At 37.4% G+C, this 23545-nt stretch overlaps 1 protein-coding gene and 4 non-coding genes across 8 annotated transcripts in view; 4 read left to right on the top strand and 1 right to left on the bottom strand.

Moving 5' to 3' along the window:
- DNAJC5B (DnaJ heat shock protein family (Hsp40) member C5 beta) overlaps positions 1 to 9578 on the top strand; it is an 83854-nt gene extending 74276 nt beyond the window's left edge. For 3 of the 4 annotated variants that reach the window (XM_045455061.1, XM_045455062.1, XM_045455063.1), the window contains one exon: positions 8250 to 9578. In XM_045455061.1, the coding sequence (XP_045311017.1) occupies positions 8250 to 8344 (95 nt within the window). In that variant the 3' untranslated portion in view covers positions 8345 to 9578. The remainder of the gene's footprint in view (positions 1 to 8249) is intronic. The other variant, XR_006706613.1, reaches the window with a different exon arrangement.
- A 12360-nt stretch (positions 9579 to 21938) lies between these two features.
- Positions 21939 to 22011, bottom strand: TRNAR-ACG. The gene has a single exon. It is a non-coding gene; the product is annotated as a tRNA-Arg (tRNA).
- A 358-nt stretch (positions 22012 to 22369) lies between these two features.
- Positions 22370 to 22462, top strand: TRNAY-GUA. Its single transcript has 2 exons — positions 22370 to 22406; positions 22427 to 22462. It is a non-coding gene; the product is annotated as a tRNA-Tyr (tRNA).
- A 528-nt stretch (positions 22463 to 22990) lies between these two features.
- On the top strand, positions 22991 to 23081 carry TRNAY-GUA. Its single transcript is given in 2 exon segments — positions 22991 to 23027; positions 23046 to 23081. It is a non-coding gene; the product is annotated as a tRNA-Tyr (tRNA).
- A 137-nt stretch (positions 23082 to 23218) lies between these two features.
- Positions 23219 to 23291, top strand: TRNAA-AGC. Its single transcript has one exon. It is a non-coding gene; the product is annotated as a tRNA-Ala (tRNA).
- Positions 23292 to 23545: the final 254 nt, after the last annotated feature.

Below are 23545 nucleotides of genomic sequence, written 5' to 3'. Positions count from 1 at the left end.
AAGAATGAAATACTGACACGTGCTACAATGTAGATGAACCTGTAAACATTATGCTAAGTGGAAGAAACCAGACACCAAAGGACAAATATTGCATGATACATTTATATTAAATAAGCAGAACAGACAAGTCCATTGAGGCAGAAAACTGATGGTTGCCAGGGCCTGGGGAAGGGAGAAACAGGGAGCAACTGCCTAATAGGTACTGGGTTTCCTTTGGGGGAAATGTCTTATAACTAGATAGAAGTGGTGTATTATACTAAATTGTTTGCTTTTTTTTTTAATTTTTTTTAACCTTTATTTATTTTTGAGACAGAGAGAGACAGAGCATGAATGGGGGAGGGTCAGAGAGAGGGAGATACAGAATCTGAAACAGGCTCCAGGCTCCGAGCTGTCAGCACAGAGCCCGACGCGGGGCTCGAACTCACGGACCACGAGATCATGACCTGAGCCGAAGACGGACGCTTAACCGACTGAGCCACCCAGGCGCCCCTAAATTGTTTGCTTTAAAATGACTAATTTTATGTGAATCTTACCTCAATTAAACAAATACACAGGGGTGCCTGTGTGGTTCAGTCGGTTAAGCGTCTGACTCTTGGTTTCAGCTCAGGTCATGTTCTCATGGTTCATGAGTTCAAGTCCTGTATCAGGCTCTCTGCTAATAGTATGGAGCCTGCCTGGGATTCTCGCTTTCTCCCTCCTTCTCTCTCAAAAATAAATAAACTTAAAAAAAAACAAACAAACATAGAGGAGAAGGGTAAACAAAATTTGATTAGAGAAAGAAATTAAATACCCTTCCTACAGAAAAGGAGAAGGTTCTTTGTTCTCTGCAAATTCACCCATGGCAGGGAGTGGAAGATGCCACAGGCCTAACCAACTCACAAAGTAAGGGAAAATGAGAAAGTGGATTATTAGCCTTTTATGCCAACTACTTTGAGAGCAGATACTATTATGGCTACAACCAAGGGCTTTGGAGTCAGACAATTCCATTTCAAGCCCTAAATACAGGTTATTGGTTGAGGTTTGGGGGTAATTCACTTAATTCCTTAATCTGTTATTGTTTTTATTAAATACTAAACACATACAAATATTATGACCTGACTTTATACCTTTTATAAAAAGAATATGCCACTACCTTTTCAGTTCCTATTGACTTTTCCCTCTGCTATCATAAATCCTTTGTAATCATTTTTTTCCTTCAGTTTTATTGAGATATTTGATGTACAGCATTGTTTAAAGTATACAATGACCTGACTTATATATATTTATGAAATGATTACCACAATATGTTTAGATAACATCCATCATCTCATTTGGATACAAAAAGAAAAAAGAAAAAAAGGTTTTCCCTGTGATGAGAGCTTTTATGATTTACTCTCTTGGCAACCTTCAAATATACCATAGAGCAGTGTTAACTACAGTCATCATGTTGTATATTGCATCCCCAGAAATTATTCATCTTATAACTACAAGTTTGTACCTTTTAACTACCCTCACCTCTGGTAACCACAAATCCAATCTCCAATAAGTTTTATAATCTACATATAAGTGCGATTATACAGTATTTGTCTTTATCGGACTTACTTCACTTAGTTTAATGTACTCACATTCTATCCATGTTGTTACAAATGGCAGGATTTCTTTCTTTTTATGGCAGAATAATATTCTATCACACACACACTTTTTCTTTATCCATTCAAACATCGATGGACACTTAGGTTGTCTCCATGTCCTGGCTATTATAATGTAATAATTTCCTTAATATTCTTTTTAGCATTACAAATAAAGAAATTTGCATTCCTAATCCATATATTGCTTGGTTTTGCATATTTCTGAACTTTAAGTGAATGGGCTTATATTCAACAATTATCCTCCAACTTTCTTTTTTTTTTTCAAAAATCAACATCCTATTTCTTTTTCTTTTTAAAATTTTTTTAATGTTTATTTCTGAGACAGAGAGAGAGCATGAGTTGGGGAGGGGCAGAGAGAGAGGGAGACACAGAATCAGAAGCAGGCTCCAGGCTCTGAGCTGTCAGCACAAAGTCCGACACGGGGCTCGAACTCACAAACCATGAGATCATGACCTGAGCCGAAGTCGATTGCTCAACCAACTGAGCCACCCAGGCGCCCCTCAACATACTATTTCTGAGATCCATTCACATTATGACTGCCTTTCATTCATTTTCACTGTTGTATAGTATTCTTCTGTGAGAACATCCCATAAATTTATTTACCCATTCTACTGCTAACAGATATTTGGGTAGTTTCCACTTTTTTGTCCATTAAAAACAATGCTTCTATGAATGTTCTTATACATATCTTCTGGTGCATAAGTGCTAACAGCAAATACCTTAGTCAAATTGTTTGTACATCTATACTTTATTACATAATGCCACGTTGTTCTGCAAAACTATTGCACTAATTTCCATTACTACTAAAAGTTAATGAGAGTTCCTGTTGTTCCACATCCTTGTCAACACTTAATATCACCAGACTAATTGTGTGCCAATCTGGTGAGTGGGAAATGGTATGCCATTGTGGTTCTAATTTTTATCTCTTTTCTTATGTTGTTAATTTGAGTTTTCCCTTCTATGAAATGCCTATTCAAATCTTCTGCAGGTTTTCATTATATCATGTACTTTTTTCTAACTGATATTTTTATATTTGGGTATTAACTCATCATGTTTGTTTAAAATGTATTCTCTGTTTATGTCTTGGTGTTTTTTCACTCTATGGTATCTTTTGATACACCAAAGTTCTCAGTTTTAATGTAATAAAATGTCAATTGTTGTCTTTATCTTTGGTGATTTTTGTATTTTAAGAAATCTTTCCTATCCCAAGGATATAAAGGGGTTCTTCTATGTGGTCCTTTCAAAGTTTATAGTTTTGCTCTTCACATTTACATGTTTAATCATCTGGACTGATTTTTATATGTCATATGATGTATGGTTCCAGTTTCAAGTTTTACATATAGAAAAAAATTGTCAGAGCACAGTGATTTCTAGTCTTGGTTTCAGAATACACTAAGTTTCAATAGATATATGGAGGACTTTCTGGTCTTTCTATTCTGGTTCACTCCTCATTTTGTCTATCTGTATGCAACACCAGGCCCATTTATAAAATTCCTGGTACTGTTTAGGCAAGTCTTCCCACTCTGTTTTTCAGGGAAGTCTTATGTATCCTTGGCCTTTTGCTTTTCCATATAAATTTTAGAATCAGCTTTGTCCAATTTTTAAACAAAAGATATTTAAATAAAACCTTTGAAATCTTGTTTAGAATTGCAGTGACTCTGTAGATCAGTTACATACTATTGACATTTTAAAAAATGTGTCTTCTAACATGTGACATGGTATATCCCTTCTTTACTGGCTTTTGCTAAGGATATCTTATGTATTTTTGGCTACATTTATTCCTGAATACTTTATCCATTTTTATATAGTTACAAATAAATAACATTAATTTTCTACATTGTTTTGGTATACAGAAATGTGCTTTTTTTAAACATTGATTTTGAATTAAAGAAACTAGCTAAGCTCTCTATTTCCAATTATTTATCTGTAAATTCTTCAGGGTTTCTACATAATTGCTTGTATCATGTGTGAACAGTGATAGTTTTGATTCTTCCTTCCCATCTCTTATAATTTTTTTTCTCTGTCTTGCCATTCTGTTTTTGCTGAGACTACTGGTAAAATGTTGAAGAGAAGATGCTTTCAAGATTGCATCTTAACTATGAGGCTTGCTGTAGGTTTTGTCTCTGTTCCTTTTTGTTAGAACTTTGTCACGAGTGTGAAAGTTTATCAAATATTTTTTTCTTCATCAGTTGAGATGATCATGATTTTTCTCCCTTAATCTGTTAATGTGAAGAACTATATGTTATTTTTCCAATGTTAAAACAATCTTGCATTCTTGAGATAAACCCAATGCAGTCATGATGAATTAACTATTTTTTGATAAAATGGGTTTGCTAATGTTTTGTTTTAGATGTTTGTATCTATATTAATGAGTGAAGTTGGTTTATAATTTTCCTTTGTCAAAATTTCCTTATAGGGTTCTATATCAAGATTATGCCTCATGAAATAAATTAGAAACGATTCCTTCTTTTTAAACTTTTCTTAAAGAGTTTGTGTATTATTATATTTATTTCTTTCTACAGGATTTTGTAGGACTTTCTGGGCTAATGTGTGATTGTACAAATTTTAAGTTACTGATTCAATGTATTTAATGTCTATAGGCCATCTAGATTTTCTTTATTAAAAAAATAGTTCTTCAAAATTTCTTCTTATTACCTTTCATGTATTTGCATTACTGTCCCATTTTTCACTCCCTATATTGGTTATTTCCATTTTTTTTAGCCGTTCTACCAGATATTTGAAAATTTAATTGGTCTTCTCAAATAACTTTTGGTTTTGATTCTCTTGTATATTTGCTTCTATTTAATTTCTATTCTTTATTATTTCTATTAATTTATTGTTAGTTTTCTAACTTCTTAAATTTTATACTTCTTTTCATCCTTTCTTCTTTTGTGATATTAAGCATTAAAGGCTATAAATTTTCCTATAAGTAACACTTTAGTGTCACACACACACATTCTTATATTGTTCTTATAATCAGAGTCCTAAATATTTTCTCATTTCCATTATAATTTTTTCTTTGATCTCTAAGTTAGGCCTAAGTTTTAATTTGTAGACCTGTGGGGTTTTTCAGGTTTTTTATTATTGTTTGCATCTATAACTTAACTACACTGTGATCAGAAATTATGGAGAGCATGATACAATAGTTCAAAATGTCTTCAGGCTTGCTCTGTATCCTAGAACTTAATTTTTATAAATGTCCCACATTGCTTCAAAACAATACATTCTGCATTTGTTAGGTTCACCGTTCCATATATGACTGTTAAATAAACCCAACTTATTGTATGTACTAGTTTGCTAGGGCTGCTGTTAACAAAGAACCACAGACAGGGTGGCTTGACAACAGAAATTTATTCTTTCACAAGTACGGAGGTTAGAAGTAAAAGATTAAGGTGTCATTAAGATTGACTCCCTCTGAGGCCTCTCTTCTTGGCAGGTAAATGGTCATTTTCACCTTATGTCTTCACATGGTCTTCCCCCTGTGTATCTGTATCCTAATAACTTCTTATAATGACACCAGTTATACCGAATGAATGCCCACCCTGAAGATCTCATTTTAATTTAATTACCTCTTTAAGAACCCTCTCTCCAAATTTGATTCATATTTGAGGTACTGGGGGTTAGAACTTTAACATATGAGCTGGGGCAGGGGGAAGAGGTATGTGCGACACAGTTTAGTCCACAACATTGTACTTTTCAAATTCTTTATATCTTTAAAGATTTGTTTCACCAGTTACTGGAGGAAGCATTCAAATCTTCCACTATGATGATGGATTTCTCTATTTTTCTATAAAGTCTATCAGTTTTGCTTCATATATTTTGAGGCTATTTTATTAGTGTATATAAGTTTAGAATTTTTATAGTTATTTGGTGAATTGAATATTATATTATTATGTAGTTACTCTTTAGCTCTATCAATGCTTTTTGTCTGTTAAAGTTATGGTAGCTTTCTCTTATTTATTTATTTATTTATTTATTTATTTATTTATTTATGTATTTACTTACCTACTTACTTATTTAGAGTGTGCGCCTGAGCCAGGGAGGGGCAGAGGGAGAGAGAGAATCTCAAACAGGTTCCATGCCCAGCTCAGAGCCCAATTCGGGGCTCCATCTCATGACTGTGAGATCATGGCCTGAGCCAAAATCAAGAGTCAGGCACTTAACCAGCTGAGTCATTCAGGAGCCCCACATCAGCTTTCTTTTTATTAGTGTTTGTGTGGTAAGATGTTTACATCTTTTCACTATCAACTTTTTTGTCTTTATGTCCTTTGATGTGTGTTTTATAACGTGGGGTGGGGGGGGGGAGGGATTTATTCAGTTTGAGAAAGTTTTTCTTTTAAATAAAGTATTAAGTCCATTTGTATTTATTATAATTAACTATATATTTCAATTATTTCCTACTAGCACAGGAAGTATATATACTTCCTTTTTGTGTATAGCACAGTTTTTAAGAGAACAGACTCTAAGAAATACTGCCTACGTTTGATTACCAGCTCTATTACTTACTGAGTAACTTGGGCTACTTACTTATAATTAGTTATATGTAATTATCACTTTAAATTGACTTTTTTTCTGTTTCTCTTTTCTTTTTTCTTTCTTTTGTAATGAAAGATTTTTTTTCATATTTCATTTCTTTTCCTCTCCAGTTGGGAAATTATATTCTTTGCTCTGTTCTTTAAGGGTTACTCTAAACATTTATCAGGCATACTTAAGTTATCAAAGTTTAAAGTTAATTCTTATCTTTACCCCTCCTGAACAATACAAGACCTCTGTAATACCTTAATTCTGATCACTCCCTTTCTGATTTATACACCATTGCTATATTCTAGTTTGATCTTAATTTAAGGCTCATAAATTATTATTGCTGTAATAGTCAATAATCATTTAGTTTTATTCACATATCTACCATTTTCTTTACTAATCATCATTCCTTTTTACAGCACAAATTTTCCATCTAGTAACACTTTCTTTGTGCCTGAATCACATCTTCTAAATTGAGTCTGTTGGTAGCACAATTTCCATTTTTATTGTCTGAAAATGCCTTTATATTATGATTTTTTAAAAAGTAACAATAGCACAGTTTGTAAACAAATTTAGTTGATAGATACTTCTTTTAACATATTAAAAGTATAATTCCATAGTTTTCTGGCCTACACATTTGCTATTCAGAGATAAGACTGCTGTTGAAACCACTGGTTTTCTTTAATGTCACTAAGATGTCTTAGATATAACTTTATCTTTAATTTATCCTGACTTGTTCTTGAATCTGGGGATTGGTGTCTTTCTAGAGAATTCTTAGCCATTAAATCTTCAAAATATTGCCTCTAATTTTTTTTTGAAAGTCTTATCAGATATGTTAGACTTTATCACTCTATTCCTCATGTCTTTTAACCTCTTTCATATTTTATTTCTTTGTTTCTCTATTACATGCTGGTTAACCTCCTCAGATCTGTCTTCCACTTCATTCTCTCTTTAGCTATAAACCCACTCATCAGGTTTTTAAATTTCAGATGTTTTAATCTCAACTTCTTTTTTAATAGTTTCAAAATCTACTTGGTCACTTAAAAAACACATGCAACTCTTTTTTATTCTATGTCTTAAAAGTGCAGGACTTGAAGTCTTTGTGGGTCTGATTTGGCCTATTGTTTCTACTAGCTCTCACTCAGTGTGCATTGTTTCTGTGTGTAATCTTTCACTCCCTCCTTCTCAATCTTTCCATCTCTCTCTCTCTCTCTCTCTCTCTCTCTCTGTTTTCACTATGAGTTACGTTTCTTGCAATTTTTTAGTTATTTTTTTGAGGGTCTTTCTCTATTTCTCTATATCTCCCCGATCTCTCTATTCATTTTTACCTTGAGTTCATGTATTTAAGCAATATTTTAATGAATCTTTGAGACCTGTGTTGAAGGTGGAGCCATTCTCTTCTGCTAGGTGCTTGGGAGCACATCTTATACTGGACCATTTTAAACTAAATTATCAGCTTGAGGTTTCCTGGAACACATAGATATTTAAATTTGGTCTGCCAATATGTATGCTCATTGGCTTGCCATTAAGTATTTGTAGGGGAGCTCTTTCCTCTTTCACCTCAGCACCAAAACGCAAGCCTAACAAATTTCCTTATAGATTTAGGGGTATGGTGACTTAGAGTGTGATAACCATTTTGGGTACAGCATTATGTGGGAAGCTTCCTATTAGACTTTCATCTAAGCAAGCTCCAAATTCTGACCTCTCTCCCAACCAGGACCATATATGTAATTGTGCACTGAACAACTTTAGGGGGCATTTTGCATACAGATATACACTAGAGTCTATATGACATATGTGGTAGACCTGTCCTCATCCCCACAAGATGGCTCAAGTTCACCAGGTTCAGCAATTGCTTCAAGTTGAAAGCTGGGTTCAGTGCTTTTGTTTTATAATTCTATAACTGACAGAACTTAAATGAAGAGTAAAGATAGTGTCTCCTCCCTTTTGAAGTCCTTTAAAGGGTAGGCATCCTCAATATCTTATGAACTGAATTGGTTTGCCAATCATCATTTCAACAAAAATATCTACCACTTGCCCCATTAAAGGAAATGTAACATAATAAGAGGGTGTTTATTGCTTTGCTTTGTTTATTTTTAGATGTGGACTTTCCAGTTGTTCTCCAGCCTACAAATGCAAATGAGAAAACACAGCTAATCAGAGAAGAACCTCGAAGTTATTGCACAGACTCTTAATATTGAGACCACTGAGGGTCCACAATACATCTTCTTGGTTCAACCATGTCTCCAGGTGGTCATGGGAGGGCAGGGTAGGGGGCATGAAATGCTGTGAACTTTTCCACATTTGTATTTTATTTTTTAGGTTAGGGAAAGATGATTGCTACATAATTTTCTCAGTAAGCAGTCTCACTCTTTGAGTAGAATTCCTAATGAAACACATTCCATTTTGATGAATAAAAGCCTGAAGAGTTATTTTATGCTCCTTGCATGAGGTAAGACAGTAGTACTGGACAGCCTTCATGAGCCTGCCCTTTATGTGACCCAGACCTAATTCCTTACTGTAGTATTCCAAACAGAAGCCACTTTTCATCTATTTAACTGAATTGCAATATTCCTATCTGCCACAAATATCATCAGCAAAATATATATGAGAATTTAAGAGGAATCTTGTGTATGTGTGGAGACTTTTCCCTGTCAATATTCAATATGGCTAGAAAAATATTTCAAGAGTCAGGAAGAAATTATTAGGTAAAAAAGACAAATCACTTAATTTTGAAGTATATCTTTGAAAGATTAAAAACTGTCATTTGCTAGAAATTGTTGAGTAAAACCAAGAAGAAAGGTTTTGTGTGTACTTTTATTGGCACAAAAACAAAAACAAAATATCAACCTGGTTAAGTTTATGGTTTTTCTGGATCCAGAAAAATTCCCAAACCAGCCCTAAAAATGTGTTGACCATTTTTTTAAGTAAAAATAATTTTTCTACAACTGACTCAAATTAGACAAAGTGAGGAAAAGAAACATATAGGGTAAAAGGTAGAATTCTGAATTCTAAGCCTAACTTTAGACTTAAAGGCATATCATTTACCCCTTTTTGGGTGGGATTAATTACACTGATCAGAAAGTGCTCAGCTCTGTGCATGTTGAACAATTAAGCTCAAAGGTCATGTCTGCATTTACTGTTTGATCTTTATATTCATTATGTGATCAAAACCATGTGCTAAAACCATGTTCTAAAATAGTACAGAAAGTGTTTGTTTTTTCTTGGTTCTTTATATAATATTGCAGCTTTCAAGATCTTATTATGTTTTTATATAATACTGCATGAAATGCCATTTTCTTTTTCTGTTTCTTATTCTCCCCTACCACCAAATTACAGTCAAATGAGCCTAAATATACATTGTAAGTGAAAATTGGTATTATAACTCTGACAGTTATGAAGTCATTAAAACTCTACTTTAACTCTTGAGTTACTGGATTTTTTTTTAATTGACATAATCAAGTAGGAAAAGCCCTGGTTTGAAAGTTAGGAAAGCTGGTTCTAATCTAAACTCCCACTACCTAGCCCTGTGACCAAGTGAGATGAGAATATGGCTAATTGCTCTGTGTCTCCATTTTCTTATCTGCTCTGACCACCTTCCAAGTTACTGTGAGACCAGATGAAATAGCTGAGGTGAAAGAACTTTACAGAATCAAGTATTTGGCAAATATGAGGTGGTTTTATGTGAATTTGTATATGTTTGTATAATGTGACTTCTTACATAGATAAACTCTTACCCAACAAAACCCAGGAAGATACCCAGTACTAATGGCTCCAGTGATCAGCAAGTACTTGGAACTCTGTATTCAACAAACAAGTGCTATTTTCCATTTGATGGGAACCTAAGATAAATAGCCCTGTCTGTGGATAATTTCAGCTACTACATTTCCTTCCTGAAGTCTTTTAAAGCAAAAGGTCAGGCCTATTTTTGAAGAGCAACTGTAAATCACAAAGTTCCTTTCTTTCTCTCCCAGACCTCATTTTTCTTTCTCACATGGAATGTTTTACTTCTACTCACAGCTTATCCAGAGAGCTGGTACAAGAGTAGAAAGATGAGAACAGGACATGAATCAGAATCAGAATCAGATGGTCAGATTAAATTCATGAAGGGGTTCTTGTTAATGTTCCCCACAAAGGGCTAATTACCGGTTACAATGATGAATGTGTATGAATGAGGAAATGAATCTACAGAATGTCCATTGGCTACATAGAAACAAGGATCAACTCTTCATTTGAGGAGAGGCTATTTAGGCATCTTGTAGAGATCAACAGAAGCTGCCATCCAGAGTCACCTGCAGGTCTTCTAAATTCATAAGCATCTTAGCAGAGAAGCACCAAGAGGAAACATGCTCACTGTGATCTTCATAAAGGGTCAAATGAACCAGCACTTCAGTGGCTTAACACCTAGTCCTGGGCTTCAGGTTATCACAGTAGGTGATTTCATATAAGGTTTCAAAGTCCATCTATTTATTTTTTCCTCTTTTACATAAGAACATAATAAAATACATATATGCATTTTTGTTTACCAAAATACACATATTTTAATTCTTTGAGAATAAATGACATTCTATTTCTACATTTTAAATGGTATGTATGCTAAAACACATCTGATGTGGCCTAAAATACACCCACCTGTAATGCACTGCCCGATCTTCTGATCTACAGAGAGGGTTCCACTTAGGGCTACATAATCTCTGTGGTTGGCACAATGATGACTCCTCCAAGATGTACTTATCCTAACTCCCAGAACCAGTGAATATATTACCTTTTACAGTAAGAGGGACTTTGTAGATGTCATTGCCAATGATTCTGAGATAGGGAGATTATCCTGGATTATCCAAGTGGGCACAATCTAATCACATGGCTCCTTAAAAATGGAGAATTTTTCCTGGCTATGAGAGAGATGTGATGATTGAAGAATGGTCAGAGATATGCTCTGAAGTTAGAGGAAGAAAAGGGCCATAAACCAAGGTATGCAGGCAACTTCTAAAAGTTGGAAATTTTAAGGAAATGGATTCTTCTCTAGAGCCTCCAAAAAAGAAATGCAGCTCTGCCACCACCTTGATTTTTGTCCCGTGACACACGTCAAACTTCTGACCTTCTGACTGTATGAGTTTAACACTGAATCAGTGCTCCTCACTTGTTTCTTTATTGTCCTTACTCCTTATTCTAGATTTCTTTTTCTTTTTCTTTTTCTTTTTTTTTTTATTCCTTCACCCTGAGTTTCTAACTTCATTTTCTCCTCATCTCTTCTCTTCCCTGGTTCTCAATACTCCATCTCCTTCCCTGTTCTCCTCCCTTCTCCCACTCCCACCTTTCTTCCATTTGACATTTATTCCTTTGTTTTAGTCTCCTAATCTCTCTGCTGGCCACTACCAATGCCATGTCCATGTTTACTGGTCTTTTACATAAACTGTTATAAATCTACCCCCAACCAGCGCAGGAGGGAGAGATAGCAAATAGTCTGGGTAGCAATATTCAGAAAGGTGAATATTTTCAAATTCAAGCACAGATACTCATAATGCTGATAGGCCAGAGAGGAACAGAAGTATTTTTCCAACAATTCTCTGAGTGTATTGACAGAAAAATAATTCATAGTGACCACATTCATTATTTGAATGTATGGCAAGGTAATTTATTGAGACATTAATTGTGTTTTGTCCTTAGTGAGACTCAAAGGAATGAGGGCTGTCCTTCTGAGATTCATCTTATAAAGGTCACTCCCTTGCTATTGTGACCTTGGAGGTTAAATATAATGGTAGAGAGACACCTAGAAAACTACCACCCAGGCTTTTGTTTGGGTGCTTGGGCTATTATAAGGGCTGTTAGAAAGAAATGTGAGGGAGAGAAGTAGCCCTGTTATGAGGGCCTTTAGACTAAAGATGGGTTTGGAAGTTTGGAGGGGAGCTCCCAGAGTAGCCCAGACTTGTGCCTCTGTTAGAGTAAGAAGTTAGTTAGATTCTAACAGGATACCCAGAAGCCAGCAAAGAGGAAGTCATGGCCACCTATCAGGGAAGTCAGAGGCCTGTCCTGGCAGCACTCCACAAGAAGCCAGATCAAACCAGACAGGCCCAAGAAGGTGGGTGTCATGACACGAAAACCCTGGCCAAAAAAGGAAGAAAAGGCCAAAACCCAGCTTCCAAGAAATCCCTGCCCCTAGTAATGAATATTCCACCCCTAGTTTGTAACTGTCAGTAAAAGATAGAAACCCAAACCCCAGTGCGCACAGCTCTTCTTCTCTTTCTCTAAGTCACCCGCTGTCATATCTGAAGAGTATACTCTAGCTTTAATAAACTTTCCCACTTGTGTCATTCATCCCTGTGTTGTGTCTGTCCTTGAATTCTTTCTCGTGAGGAGACCAAGAAGCTTCAGCGACACCTTTGGGACAGGCTGGGTCAAGGCTCCAGGGCCCAGGGTCTCCCCAGTTTACTGGCAATATCTCCACAGGGGAGAGCCCCTCTGATGAGATAGCACTTGGATGCTGGGTGACAGACAAATTTAAGTCATGGCTTCTTAGCCATAACAAAAGATTCCTTTACCCACACCTGGCCCCTCAAAGGAATCCTACAGGGTTGGACACAGACACCCCAGGAGCAATGAGGCTGGAGCAAGATGAAGGGCTAGAAACTCACTTGGAGGAGGAAGACAGAAAACCTGAGGACCCCATACATCCCTAGGAAGTGGGGAAGACTCTAAAAACCTGGCTGGGGTGAAATTTCTTGCTACCTTGTTAAACTGCAGCTCTGAGTCAGAATTAAATTTAGAACATATAATGTATTTAGATGATGAAGAAACTTACCTAAGATCTTTTCTCAAATGTCACTTCTTCAAAGGCTTTCCCAGACTACCATGCCTAGAACTATAACCCACCTCATGCTTCCTATTCCCTACTTTTTTCCTTCATACCTTTCACTAACATACTTTTTAGTCTTGATTTATTGTCTGTCTCCCACACTGTGAAGGCAAAGATTTTGGGCTATTTTTGTGTTCTGCTGTATCCCCAGTGCTTAAAATAATGCCTGACACATGGTAGACAGCAAGGAAATATTTGTTAAATGAGTAAATGTTTAACCTGTATCACAGAATAGAGAAATTCCTACCTGCTAGAAATGCAAAAGCTGCTAGAATCTTTAGCCTTTAGGAAGGCTTAGTATATTAATTTTTTTGCATATTAATATGAACAATTTGATTAATATAAAAATTAATGGTAGCTTGGCACCCAATAAGGCCTCTGACTCAATTACAGAGCTATCTTAAAAAATTTTAGCAGCTTGCCCTCCCTTACTCCTCACTGATGTGAAGGCAAATCCATCCCCAGAGCACCAGTCCTTCCCCAACAAAGAAAAACCTTTATCCGAGAAACACAAGTCTACTTCTCCAAACCCCTCTTTTTCCAGCCACCCCTCCTAAGCACCTAAGTAACATTTATCTGTATATTATTCTTGAGCTGTTCTAGAGTACAAAGTATAAACTTAGATTAAGTTATGTATAACCAGTTTCTGTAAAACAAATCCATTTCCAAATTGCAGATGGCTCAAATTAGCAGTGATTTCCAGAATGACATCTTAGAGTCAGAGTCTACATTTGTATTTTTCCCAGTGCTAAAAATGAAGTAGGAACTAACAAATATCTTTTGATTAACTGATTAATTCTTACAACACATGTCATTTCTGAGAAAAGCCTTTCTCCAAAAAGAGGCCTAAACATGCTCAGTATTAAATGGGTGGGATACAGCTTTCTGGAACTTTCATGCTGTTTCCGGGCTGTCCCCAAGAAGCAAAACTAAATTCCCAGAATCCAATCAGCAGTAATAGGACAGCTGTTAACACTTTCTGCTCGCTACTGGGGCTGCCAACTCAGCTTTGTAATAGCGGAAAAATCCTATTACAGTATCAACTTCTTCAGCTCCTGAGAGCCCCCCCACCCCAGGCAGGTCCTTGTTCCCAGGCCCAGAAAGAGGGAATCTTACCTCGTGAAGGTTTTTTCCTTCTGAGTAATCTGTCCTGGTACCCAAATATCTCTACTCCCGAAACATTGTCCAGAGTCATCTATAATGCACTTTATTTTCTGGTGAAGAATAATTGGGGAGAAAATTTTTAGTGAAAATTTTCACTTTGGGAATGAAATTCCAACATTTTCTTAAATATTTTTAGAATGATCTATTTGGGCATGTTAATTATTAAACTGACATTTTTCAGGATTATTTATTATAATTGCAGAAAGCAGTATTTTAAAGCTAACCTAGGTTTAAAAGTAACAAATGATAGCCATCAGGAACAGAAAAATATTAAGTCTACTTATTGATTAACTTATAGCATAACAGTTTTATATGAAATGCCTTCATTTCAAAAGTTGCTTCATTGTATTTAGCATGGAATTTGTTTTTTAAACAATACATAGTATACTGAGAAAATAAAATTTTAGCTACCGAAACCTGAAAGATGCAGGTTATTCTGAGTAAGAGGGTAAAAAGAATAAAAGTGATTCACTTCCCTTCTTTCTACTTTTCTTTGTTCTCTCTTAAGTCTTTTCTCAGCACATGCTATCCCTCAAACTAAAGGATTTGAAAGGAGGTGGGAAGTGATGGCTTTTAGGATCACAGGAGCATTTGTATTTTTAAAAGATGATTCATTCTTTCATGAATTAAAAATAAATCTGTCGAATGAACAGTAATAACCAATAGTTATAGTGCTTACTACCTGAAGCTGCCCTAAGAGCTTCTTATTAGCTTGATATATTTTATATTTATATATTCACTTAATACACCATCTAAGGGACAAGTACTATCAGCATTATCACTCCCCCATTTCCACACTAAGAAACTAAACCACACAAAGTTTAAATAAACTTGGCCAACATCATCCAGTTAGTAAGACGTAGAACAGGCTTGTCCTCAAATCCATGGTTTTAACAGCTGCGCTATATTGCTTCTCCATGGTGATCTTAGATTTCCAACTACATTTGTCCTTCCTGAAAACTAACCCTCTCCATGTCCTGCCCAACTCTGTCCCAGAGCTCTCATTTTCAAAAGAATATTCATTTCTGTCACTCTATTATGTATCTTTCTCTTTAACTGCCCTTTGTAGTAATCATCCTCACTTAATTCTCAGGGCCTTCTTCAAAAGCAAATCCTCAAAGACTCAAAATCCTCAAATTCTGCAAGAGCAAATTCCCAAACACTTCCTCTGTTGCTGCTTCCTCCTCCTCCTCCTCCTCCTGCTCCTATTCCTCCTCCACCCCCCCCTCCACTCCCAGCTCCCTGTAGCATTTGTTTACCTGGGAAGCCTGTGTAGCCTTGGTAGCTGTCTGCCACTTTCTCTTGTCTGACCAATGAATAGCTGCAGCATTAATCAAGTGAGTGGAAAGTTGGATTTATTTTTTTAATTTTAAAAGTGATTCTAGAGCTGTGGATATTACTAAACAATCCTGACTAAAAATTTTGGTAAAGTTCCTGCCATAATTTTACAGGATAATAGACAGTGCTAAGAAAACTTTTAATATACTTTTAAATAGTATTTAGTACACAGTAAGTACTAAATATATATATATATATATATATATATATATAGTATATTATATATATTTAGTACATATATGAATTTATTGTGTGTGTGTATATATATATATATATATATATATATATATATTTAGTACTTACTATGTGCCAGACACTATTCTAAGTGTTTAATATAGATTAATTCATTTAATCCTCACAGCAAGACTCTGAAGTTGGTACTATTATTTCTCATTTCATAGATGGGAAAACTGGAGCTGTTAATTAACCTGTGACTTTAATAACAAGAGAACCAGCATTTGAACTCAGGTAGTCTAGTTCTAGGGTCTGTCTGCCTAATTATGACACCACCATAGCACCATAAGACATCTGAATTCTGTAAAGTCAGATATAACTACTTATTTAATATCAAAACAGCATTTATACTCAGTATACTCAAATTTGTTCCTCCCCTATTAAAAGTGAATACCATAGGTCTATAAATCCAAGTTAATACATTCTATTCCATTATTCTGATTCCACAAGATTGGGATGAGAACATTTGCTATTATATGTAAAAACAAGGCATTTCAATATCATTTATACAATAGGATGTATAGTTTTCCATGACTTTAATTATCTATTCATAATAAAAGAAATTATACTCAATTTCTCCATTGTACAAAATAAGGTACAATTTTTGAAGTTTCTATTAGTAAAAATATACCATTATTATGTCAGATGACTAAATTAATAACCCTTTATTATTTCTTCATAGGAAATACAACATGGCAAGCTAACTTTTCCTAAAGGACCTGGAATTTTATCTCCCATCATTTAAAATAAACGTGTGTGTTCCACAGCAATTTATTTTGTTTCTGGTAGTCTGTGTATGTCAAATTGCCATTGTGAAAAGCACAGTACCCTCCACACTCTGGACCTACCAGTCTTTATTTTTTCCTTTGGCACTCCCCACTGTTAAGCCTACTATAGATATTATTTATTGTCAACCTGTTGTCTGTCTGTCCCTTCAAAATATATGCTCCGAGAGCAGAAATTTGTGGCTGTTTTGCTTACTGCTGCATCCTCAGCACTATAATAGTTCCTGGAACATAGTAGAGACTGAATAAATGTTTATTAAAGGAATAAATATGAATCTCTGAAGAAAATCTCCCTGCAACATCTTTTCCCAGCCCTAGTCCTCCAAATCTTACCTTTGGGAAAGACACTACATGAACAAGATGATAGCTCTACTTCCTGAGTGTGAAAGACTGCCAACAAACTTGCAGTCTTATGGAGCCTTGGGAATTGGATGGGTCTTGCAATCTCCCTGTAGTGCAAATGGTTCCTTTTAACCTCCTTAAGAGAAGTAGGGGACCAAGGGTTGCTCTCATTAAAATCTTCTGATATAGTGATTTGGCTTATAATTCAGGATTTAGCTTGGCTTAATCATCCTGATTCCATATTTGCAAATTTTCCTACTTGCTAAAATTTATTTCATGGTCATTCACAATAATATATATTAAATAAGGTATATAAACAGTAACACACAAAACACATATTGATCACTTAAGATAATGTTGTGAACAGAGGCTCACAGGAACTTAACCTTGTATTTTTCCTAAAAGCAAAGTTTCAGTATTCACTAAACCACTGTTTGTAGTGACTATATAGAACCTAACTACTGCAAATAACACAAATGAACTGTATCTCCTGGAGTTATCCGGAATAGTTCCCTTTCTAACCTTGAAAATGCTATCTTTGTGGTTTCTCATAACAAGCAAATGTTCTCATTCCAATCTTTTGGAATCCTTCTTGGAAACAGTACACATTTACAGAAAGCCATGGATGAGGAATCAGTAAACCTGAGTTCAGCCCTGCTCCCTCAACTTGAAGAGTTATCCTAAAGAAATTATTTAACATTTTTTGGTAGAGCTTCCTGCTCTGCAGAACGGTTTCAACTGAAAGGAAGAACTTGAAAGTTCTTTCATATGCATATTTCAGCAGGTTTGATTTCTTCTGAGGCCTGTCTCCTTGGTTTGCAGATGGCCACTTTCTTGCTGTGTATTCACGTGGTTGTCTCTCCATGCATGCACATGTCTGGTGTTCTCTCTCCCTGTGTCCTAATCTAATAAGGACAGTAGTCATATTGGATGAGGGCCCACCCTAATGACCTCATTTTAATCTAATTATCTTTTTAAAGGTCCCCATCTCCAAATACAGTAACATTCTGAGGCACTGGGGGTTAGTATTAGAATTTGGAGAGGGGTAGGAGAAAATTAGTCCATAATATACACCATCAGTCTCTCAAAATTGTGCCAGATTTTGGTTTGCTTTATATTTGCACCATGAATTCTTTTTTTTTTTTTTCCCTTCAAGCATTTTATTTTGGCAAAACTTTGCAGATCTGTAATGAATATTTTTTAATGCTGGATGCATGCTAGAAACTATGTCAAGAATATAGATATTAATAAACATAGGTACTAATTTCAAAAATAACTCATGAAATAAGGACATTATATTAGTGCCAACTTTAGATCAAACACTTAAGTGTCTGTCATTGTACTAGCTGCTATAGGATATTATTTTAATTTCCAAAAATATCTTCTTTTTTTATGAAATTTATTGTCAAATTGGTTTCCATACAACACCCAGTACTCATCCCAACAGGTACCCTCCTCAATGCCCATCACCCACTTTCCCCTCCCTCCCACCCCCCATCAACCCTCAGTTTATTCTCAGTTTTTAAGAGTCTCTTATGGTTTGGCTCCCTGCCTCTCTGTAACTTTTTTTTCTCCCTTCCCCTCCCTCATGGTCTTCTGTTAAGTTTCTCAGGATCCACATCAGAGTGAGAACATATGGTATCTGTCTTTCTCTGTATGACTTATTTCACTTAGCATCACACTCTCCAGTTCCATCCACATTGCTATATTTCATTCTTTCTCATTGCCATGTAGTATTCCATTGTATATATAAACCACAATTTCTTTATCCATTCATCAGTTGATGGACATTGAGGCTCTTTCCATAATTTGGCTATTGTTGAAAGTGCTGCTATAAACACTGGGGTGCAAGTGCCCCTATGCATTAGCACTCCTGGATCCCTCGGGTAAATTCCTAGCAGTGCTATTGCTGGGTCATAGGGTAGATCTATTTTTAATTTTTTGAGGAAACTCCACACTACTTTCCAGAGTGGCTGCACCAGTTTGCCTTCCCACCAACAGTGCAAGAGGGTTCCCGTTTCTCCACATGCTCGCCAGCATCTATAGTCTCCTGATTTGTTCATTTTAGCCACTGTGACTGGCGTGAGGTGGTATCTCAGTGTGGTTTTGATTTGTATTTCCCTGATGAAGAGTGATGTTGAGCAACTTTTCATGTGCCTGTTGGCCATCTGGATGTCTTCTTTAGAGAAGTGTCTATTCATGTTTTCTGCCCATTTCTTCACTGGATTATTTAATTTTTGGGTGTGGAGTTTGGTGAGTTCTTTCTAGGTTTTGGATACTAGCCCTTTGTCAGATATGTCATTGGCAAATATCTTTTCCCAATCCTTTGGTTGCCTATAAGTTTTGTTGATTGTTTCCTTTCTCTTTATCTTCAAGAGGTCCCAATAGTTCATTTTTGCTTTTAATTCCCTTGCTGTTGGAGATGTGTCAAGTAAGAAATTGCTGCAGCTGAAGTCAGAGAGATTTTTTCCTGCTTTCTCCTCCAGGGTTTTGATGGTTTCCTGCCTCACATTCAGGTCCTTTATCCATTTTGAGTTTATTTTTGTGAATGGTGTAAGAAAGTGGTCTAGTTTCATTCTTCTGCATGTTGCTGTCCAGTTCTCCCAGCACCATTTGTTAAAGAGACTATCTTTTTTTCACTGGATATTCTTTCCTGCTTTGTCAAAGATTAGTTGGCCATACTTTTGTGGGTCCAATTCTGGAGTCTCTATTCTATTCCATTGGTCTATATGTCTGTTTTTGTGCCATGGACCATGAATTCTTTATAAAGCTCTTTGTATTTTTTTCCAGAAATTTCTAATTATCTTTGGCTTGCTTTTTGAGAAAAGTTACAAGCCGTTATCATATCTCTAAAGTCTTCCTGGTCCTTAATCACACTGTTATGAACGACTCCCCTTTCTTCTTAGAGCCCTCTGACACACCTTTTGTTTTTTCCTAATTTGTCCTGATTGCTTTCTTGGCTGGTTCCCTTTTTACTTAAATTCTATGTACTCCTCTTCTTGGATCTTTTTTTTTTTTTTTTTACTGAAGTACATCTATGGCAGACACAGAGATTTGCTGCTAGACTGATTGCCTTTCAAGAAAGAACTGCCCAGCTGCAGAGAGGATAGTTAATTGAGAGCCTCCAGGTGTTACCTCCTTTAGGGTCTACCTCAGCTCTCCAGAGGAGGTATTCAGTCTTTGGCCTATGACTGAGCAAAGTGATGGTCTGAAAACCTAGTCATTCCTACCCAATTCAGGACTCCTCTGAAGGGAAATCTTTGCTCTGCAGGTACCAAGCCTATCAGGTCCACATTGCTGTCTAACTACCCCTACCTAATACCGTGTCCTCTCCTTTTCCATTCACAGACGTTACTCCCCACTATAATTTTATACTCTAGTTCTGTGTCAACTCCTGCTTCCTAGAGAACCCAATCAGTATAACATCTTCAAGTAATGTTTATTTTTTTGTTTCAGAAAGGAATCGTAGGATTTAAATTTTATGACACCTTGCAAGTGTGAACTATTCTCATATGTGATTGCTACTTTGATTGTTTATACAATTCTGGGTTCAAATTATTTCCCCAGAGAACTTCAAGAATCTTGCTCTACTGTGTTCTAGCACCCAGTATTGCTGATAAGAAATCTGATCAAAATCTGATTTTCATTCTTTTGTAGCTAGCCTGTTTTTTGTTTGTTTTGTTTTATTTCTTTCTGTCCCCATCTCTGAAAGCCTAGGCTTTCATCTTTATCCTCAATGATTTTACATTTCACTAGGCTGTCCAGGCATGGTTGTTTTCTGTCACAAGTAAGAGAGCCAGAAATCACCCACCATCTTGGCCCTCTTGGAGGGTGTTACTCTGGTCTGGCTGACTGCTGGGCAAAGAGTGCAAGAAGGGGATACACCAAGAAGCTAGAGTTTCTCCCACAGTGCAATGATGGCCATGACCGTGACCTCTGCAAATAATCAACCCCTTACTTGTCACCCTTGTAAAATGAGAAGAAAGTAAGAATAAGATGGAGGCTCTTTCCTTGGAGGCTCATTTTGAAAGTTCTGTCAACAAACTTGGGAGAAGGCCTGCAACATATGGCCGCAACTTCCCACAGAGGTAATTTTTTTAAACTCTCAGGAATACTATGTAACTTGAAACAAATATTAGCTTGTTACCTGCAAAAATGGCAAAATGTTCACTAGGAAACAAAAATAAAACCCACCATCATTTTGTTCAAATTGTACTTGTCCCCCCCCCCCTCCAATTTTTAGCTTCCTTTAACTGTTTATGTGACCTTAAGCAGACTGCTTTCCCAGTTAAAAACTAGTCCTTTCTCCTAACCCCACATTTTCTCCTCCCTAACTTATATCTTCCGGAATTTCACATTTTTTTTTTTAAAGCTTTTACTTTTGGAAATTGCTATTTTCCTTGAGGAAATTTAAGAGAATTCTAAACTACTCTCCACAAATAAGATCAATAACTTCAAAATAAAAATCCAATGTATTCAAACCAACATTATGCCCTCTCGGTTAAAAGACCCTTGAGCACAGAATCCAAGTTATTCGATGGTTTTTATGCTATGCTTACAACCTAGGAGGGGCTCGATACACTAAGATGAAATGTAAAACAGGAACCGAATCAAAAATACCTTAACTTTCTCTCATCAGCACTGTCAGGGCGTGTGCGTGGGCAGTTTTTCTCGTGACTTTGGTGACTAAAGTCTTCAACTATTTTACAAGACCCGACGAATGAAGCTGCTGCAGAAGCAACCCTGGCATTTCAACCAGCTTCCTCACGGGGACTGCGGGCTTCACTTTCCCTAACCCAGCTTCCTACCTGGAGTTCCTGAGCGGCTGATCTCCCCAGCTTTCCCCAGAGCCTCCCCCCGCCCGTGTCGGAAGCGCTCTCGCGGGCAGTTAGCCGCGCGGCCGCGGCTGCCTCTCCTTAGCGCTCGAGAGAGTTCGACGTGGCGGCACTGGAAGCGACGCACAACAGATTTCTGGACTCGAAGTGCAGTAAAATACTCTCGGCATTTGTGACTTGAGGAACCCTGAAGAAGTAATAATCTTTGCTTTTAAAAAAATCATTGTGACAAAAATACCGAGCCAGGCAGGAGTCGAACCTACAATCTTCTGATCCGTAGTCAGACGCGTTATCCATTGCGCCACTGGCCCTCCACACAAGGAGAAACTAAGGGGACATACAGATTAGAGTGGTAAGGCCACACTCGGGCAGTCACTCCCAATATAGGGTGGTAAAGGAAAAGTAAAGGAAGGTGGTGTCGGAGTTGCTGAGCCCTGGTACCACTAGCTCTAGGACACACGCATTGGGGGTCCTTTCCGGGGTCTGTCAGGATCCCACGAAGGGGAACTAGGTTGTGTTTCTGCGCACGCGTGAAACAATACACAGGCATTTAGTCCCTTCCCCTCCCCGTCCCGGAATACGCATGCTCTATTCAGTCTCTAGCCCGCAGCTGTGCTTGCTCGGGTTCTTGAACATTGAGTCTCAAGGGGCACGGACAGTTTGCCCGTCCCTTCGATAGCTCAGCTGGTAGAGCGGAGGACTGTAGCTGACTTCCTGGCAGGAGACATCCTTAGGTCGCTGGTTCGATTCCGGCTCGAAGGAGACAAGTATGCTTTTTGCCAACTTTCTACGATTTACGGCCCTTTCCACGGGTCTCCTTTCCTAATATAATATTCCAACGAACACTTGGAGATTCTGGTACTTTCGCTCCAGTTTTGGCCTATGGCAGCAACCCCCGTATGAAATATTTTGTGAATTACCCAAGCTGGGACGTGCTGTCCTAGTAACAAGCGCCGAAGTGAGTCTGCGCTCTGCGGGGCGGCTGCCAGGTCCCGGCCTTCTGCTCCTTTCTAAATCGTCTTTGGCGTTTCCCGAGTCCCCTGAGCATACAGAGAAAGGTCCCGAGCCAGCCAGCCGCCTGCTCTTTTCCTCAGAGCTCCGGGGAGAGGGGGCAACTCGAACGCTCTTTCCAGCGGCCATGAGAAGATGGGGGTGGGGGGTGGGGTCACCAGAAGGATACCTTGTGATGGGCAAACCTGGGAGTCGGGAAAGAAACGCGGTAGAAAGCACACGAAGCTTAGAAAATGAGAAAACATTATAAAGAAAAGTCGGCACTCTGCCTCCCCGTTCCCTTCGATAGCTCAGCTGGTAGAGCGGAGGACTGTAGGCCCTGATGTCCCTAGCCATCCTTAGGTCGCTGGTTCGATTCCGGCTCGAAGGAGAGTGTTTATTGATTTTTGTTACTTTGGCCTCAGCTGTGACGCAAGATCAAGAACGTGATTAAGAAAAACATTTTTTCCATTTCTAAATGCTCTGACCTCTCTCTAGGGGAAGAGATAACCGGCCGTGCCCAGCGGTGGGGGATTAGCTCAAATGGTAGAGCGCTCGCTTAGCATGCGAGAGGTAGCGGGATCGATGCCCGCATCCTCCAACCTTTTTCTCCTCATTCCGTGTAATAGTTTTTCTTTCGATTCTCATTCAACTCAAGTAGAACTTGAAATCAGCTCTCAGGCAAGTGAGACAAGGCGAACTTGAGGTTACCGTTTCCTAAAACTCCCCAGACGAGGGATAATGGGTGCTGACGGAGTTTATTCCTACAACTTAAAATTTTTAGACCCATTTACTTTGGGAGGTTCACGAAATTGGTTCTTTTTCTGTCCAAAAATGGTTACAGATTGCAGTCCC

Source organism: Leopardus geoffroyi, chromosome C3, assembly GCF_018350155.1.
Source record: "Leopardus geoffroyi isolate Oge1 chromosome C3, O.geoffroyi_Oge1_pat1.0, whole genome shotgun sequence".
NCBI lineage: Eukaryota > Metazoa > Chordata > Mammalia > Carnivora > Felidae > Leopardus > Leopardus geoffroyi.
The sequence above is the reverse complement of the archived record's forward strand: the minus strand, read 5'-3'. Positions and strand labels throughout refer to the sequence as shown.